Raw genomic sequence first — 4,840 nt, 5'->3', positions numbered from 1 at the left:
TTCCAGGGAGCAGTGAGATCCTGTGGAGAAAAAAGGCTATGGCAGGCCATGGGTAGCACAGGGTTTAGATGGATGCCCCACATGTGCGATTGAATATATATTTGCACACACTTGCTCAGGAGTCTGCCTGCAAATACACATGCTCCTGATATATACTTCCCATTGCTGCACCTGTGCACATGCACCCCTACCCACAGGCCTACACACACGAGGGTTCACTCACATACACCCATCACAAGACTGCACACTCAAACTCACTCATAGGCACACGCATCTTTTGCATATATAGTTGACCCTTGAACAATGCAGAGATTAGGGGTGCTGACCCTCAACAGTCAAAAACCCATGTATAACTTTTGAATCCCCCAAAACTTAACTACTTGTAGCCTGCTATTGACCAGAAGCCTTACTGTTAACACAGTTGGTTAGCACATGTTTTGTATATGTATTATATACTGTATTCTTACAATAAAGTAAGCTAGAGAAAAGAAAATGTCATTAAGAAAGTAATAAGGAAAATACATTTACAGTACTGTATGTATATATTTGCTGAAAAAAATCCACATGTAAGTGGACCTACGCAGTTCAAATCTGTGTTGTTAAGGGTCAACTGTATATCCTCATTCATGCACATATACACACTGTTGAATACCTGTCCTCGCATGCATATACAAATTTACTCCCTCTTACATACATACTATACATACACAGATGGACACACTCATACATAGGCTTGCACATAAGTTAGCTTGTGTGTACACACCACACACACAAGGTGATGCACAGGTGCTGATTCACACATGTCTGCATATATCCGCCTACATATTAGCACATACATATTCACTTATGCTTACCTGCACTCATATCAGCTAATAATCATGTACCTGTACACAAACACACACATGCCTGCAAATATATGCATATACTCTTGCCATGCTGTGGAGGTACACTCTTAACCCTGGTCCTGGGGCCTGGATGGCACTGCCCTCTGTTGGAGACAGCGGATAAGTTCCTTTCGGTTGTCTAGGATGGTGTCAAAGCTCTCCTGCAGGCGGGCCTGCTGGTCAACCAGCTGGTGCTGCAGGCCGCGGATCCACTGGAGCAGGGCCAGGCGACGGTACATCACCAAGTGCATGTGGTGCTTCTCCTTTTCTTGTTCTTTGTAGCGCTCTTGAGCTTGCAGCTTCTGCACAGCCTGGGCCACTGAGGGCAGAAGAGGATCTGAAATGCCAGGGCCTCGAGGGGTCCCACAGGCAGGCTCAGGGCTGCTGTTAGGGCTGTCAATGCTCAGGGAGCTGCTGGCATAGCCGTTGTCCTCCAGAGGGGAGCAGACTGTGCCAGTACCACCCATCTTCTCTGGCTCAGCTCTGGGGATCTCTGCCCCCTCTGGTGGGCTGCGGACCTCCCCCTCAGGAAGTCCAGGGGCCTGGAAGGCCTGCTTGTCAGAGGGCAGCTGGGAGGAGCTCCTCCTCAGGATGGGCTCCACTTGGCCTGGCATCCCATGCCAATTCTCATTGGCATCCTTGGCACTTGCCACGAAGTTGGAGTTGCTGTCTGGGTGGAACTCAGGCTGACATACTCCAGGAGGTGGGCCGCCCAGGAACTGGCCCCCCTCAGCTACCCCTGGCTGGATGGCAAACATCTGGTCTGTAGAGGGGAAGCAGAAGAATGAGTCAGAGCAGGACAGAGTGGGGTGCCTGAGTCGAGGTGACCGAGCCGCAGGGACAAGGAAGAGAGAGTGAGCATGGCTGCTCCCTCTCAGTCCCTTTCCCTGGACTCTGGTCACACCTCCTTTCCTGGTTTTCCTCCTCTTTCTCTGACTGTTCCTTCTCAGTCTCCTGCAGAAAGTTTTCCTTCAGCTCTCTGAGGCAGGTTGTCTTCTCATTCTATACACTTCTCCCCAGATGATGTCATTGCTCTGCTGTAGCTTCAAGAGCCATCACGTGTTGGTGACTCTCAGGTCTGTCTCCAGCCCAGATCCGACTGATATCCAGCTCTGCAACCAACCACAGGCCCCTCAAACTCTACATGTCCAAATCAACTCACCACTTTCAGTTTCCTCAGCAAAATGGCCCCACTCTCCATTCAGTCACTCCAGCCAGAAACCTGAGAGCATCCTGGACTCCTCATTCTGCTTCCTTCCCCCACCCCAATGGCCACCAAATTCTAACAATTCTTCCTCTTAAAAACCTCTGTGTTTATTTACATACATCTCCCCTCACTTTCACTTGGTTCAGACCACTTCTTACCTGGATTACTGACTGCCACAGCGTTTTCATTGATCTCTCAGCCTCCAGTGAAAAATGTAAATTTCACTGGTCACAGCTCAGAGTGCCCTCCCTAAACTCCTGCTAAATCCCTACATGGCCTACAGAGCTGTGCTTCATCTGGTCCCTCTTTACCCTTGCAGACTTGCCTCTTGCCACTCTGCCCCTCCCACCATACCAAAGTGCTCAGAGATCTCAGAATGCACCATTATTCTCCTTACACAATTCCCTTTGCCTGCAATACCCTTCCTCTCCCCTCCCCCTGAGGTCCTCCCTTGTCCACCCAGCAAATTCCTTTTTGTAATTCAAAACTCGGCTCTAATATCCCCACTTCCCTGAAGTGGTCCTGATATTCTCCCCACTGCCCCAATATACACAAACACACACAATGAACTCTGGCTTCCCCTGGGTCCCCATAGCCCTGAGTACATACTGTCTTATTCATGTTTGTTTCTTGTCACTGGCACATAGTTGATGGTCAGTAAATGTCTATTCAATTTTTTAAAACTCTCTTATAAATCTGGCTCCCTGACTAGACGTGGGACTTCTCTATCCTCCAGAATACTTGCAGGAGCCCGCATGGAGCTTGGCACTAAGCAGGTGTCAGACCATAATTGTTGAAAGAGGGAGGGGACTGTAGTGGGCTATATCTATGCTCAGGAAAACGGGGCCACTAGTAGCAGGAGGCTTCTGCTGACTGCTCAAGGAGAACCCCCCCCACACACACACTGACAAGCCTCTCTTAGGACCTTCTCCCCTTCCCTCCATGCCTCCTATCTTGTGTCCCTGCCTGTAGCTTGCTCCAACCTGAGGCCTGGAGGGAGGGCAGACCATACTCCTAATTCCTCCCCAACAATCGGCTTCTACCAAAATTAGGGTTCGAATTGGCAAGAGGTTTCTACTGACCACATTATCAGTAGGATTAGAAAAATGAGGGATCGGTAAGAGTGAAGGATAGTGGAAGTGGCAAGGACCCTCCCCACATCCAGTAGTGGGCAGAAGCCTGGGGGGAATGGTGTAGGGTGAGTCTTTTATAACCTACGAACTCTCAGCTAAGCCAGGTGCCTGGATATCTTCCCCACCCAGTTTTCTTTTCCCTAAACTTGGGCGGGGCCGTGAGGGAAGCTGGGATGCAACAGGGGTGGTGCTGCGAATAACAGGGTTCTCGTAGACGGTAAAATGGGAACCCAGACACCCCAGGATAAGGCTTCTCTCCAAGCTAATCTGCAGTTGGCCGAGGTGGGAGTGGGTGGGTAGGGGGAAAGTTAGCTCTGTAAGGAGGCGGAGAAGCGGCCTCCCTTCCTGCTTGGCCCTGCGGAAGAGGGAGGCTACCCCCAGAGCAGGATAGAAACCATCCCTCCCTAATCCCCTCGTATGCTGCAGCTGGGCGGAGGCTGCGATTTCCCTCTGGTCCGCAGAGCCCCCCACCCTCCCCGCCCTGGGCTCGGACTCACCGCCTGGAGGCGTCCTCTCTGCGCTGCTGGCTCTGGTGCTGCACTCCCGGCGGCGAGAACTTGACCCTCCGGGCTGAGGGGTCCCTCCGCCTGGACGTCAAGAGGGGACCTGGGCGTGGGGTGCGGGGTGCGGGGTGGCCGAGAGCGCGCCCAGCCCCAGGCGCGGACTGCGGAGCCGGGAGGTGTCAGCGCGCGGGGCGGGGCGGCCTGGCCCACGTGGGCTGGTTCGGTTTCCTGCCGAGACGCGCGCGCGCGTGCGGGGGGCCAACGCAGAAACCGCTTCCCCTCCTTCCCTTCCTTCGCCTCCCGCAGCCTTGACCCAGGCCTGTACGTCCAGTTTTATTTCCTAACTGCATTCACTGGGCCTCTCCGATCGGCTTATCTCACCGCAGATACAGTGACGTTTTCAAAATGAAAACTGATCATGTCACCACCCTCCGGCTGAAAAACCCTCATTAGCTGCCCCGTTGCAGGGTCAATCCTTAAGGCAGCAGCAGCCTCAGGCCTCTCTGAGCATCCTACCCTATCTGCTTCTCCTGCTTCAGCCCTTGCGCTCCACCTCAAGCACTCGTGCCTGACGCTTGCTTCTTTCTGCCGTGGGGGTTTTGCACACATTATATCCTCTGCCTAACGTTCTCTTCCCCTCTCTCATATTTCAGATCTCTTCTCAGATCAACCTTCTCTGACCCCCTTTTATATCATCCCTGGGCACTTTGTTCCTTTTCTTCATAGCATCTATCACAAATTGGAAATTATGTATTCATTTTATGCTTAATTATTAAAGCCACGTATGAGAGCTATGTTTTTAAAAATTTTATTTATTTAAATTAGTTTCAAGTATACAGTACATTGGTTAGACATCTGTATTGTTCATAAAACGATTCCCACAATTGCTCCCTCCCTCCCCTGGCCCTCCATTTAGCCATCATATTAATGCTGACTGCATTCCCTGTGCCTTACTCCCCACCTCGTGCCCCAACTATCAACTACTAATTTGTACTTCTTTAACCCTTCACCCAGCCCCCAAAACCCCTCCCCTCTGTCCGTCACCAAATTGTCCACTATATTTGTGAGTCTGTTTTTGATTAGTTTGTTCTTTTTGTTCCTTAGATTCCACAT

At 51.2% G+C, this 4,840-nt stretch overlaps 1 protein-coding gene across 1 annotated transcript; it reads right to left on the bottom strand.

Annotated features, from left to right (window-relative positions):
* Window positions 1–6: 6 nt before the first annotated feature.
* CUNH1orf216 (chromosome unknown C1orf216 homolog) lies at window positions 7–3,961 on the bottom strand. The gene is made up of 2 exons (XM_006924248.3): window positions 3,722–3,961; window positions 7–1,647 (listed from the first exon to the last, which is right to left on the bottom strand). The coding sequence occupies exon 2, from the start codon at window positions 1,640–1,642 to the stop codon at window positions 953–955; it is 690 nt and encodes a 229-aa protein (XP_006924310.1). The 5' UTR covers window positions 1,643–1,647; window positions 3,722–3,961; the 3' UTR covers window positions 7–952.
* Window positions 3,962–4,840: the final 879 nt, after the last annotated feature.

This window comes from Pteropus alecto, unplaced genomic scaffold (assembly GCF_000325575.1).
Source record: "Pteropus alecto unplaced genomic scaffold, ASM32557v1 scaffold39, whole genome shotgun sequence".
NCBI classification, from domain to species: domain Eukaryota; kingdom Metazoa; phylum Chordata; class Mammalia; order Chiroptera; family Pteropodidae; genus Pteropus; species Pteropus alecto.
The sequence above is the reverse complement of the archived record's forward strand: the minus strand, read 5'-3'. Positions and strand labels throughout refer to the sequence as shown.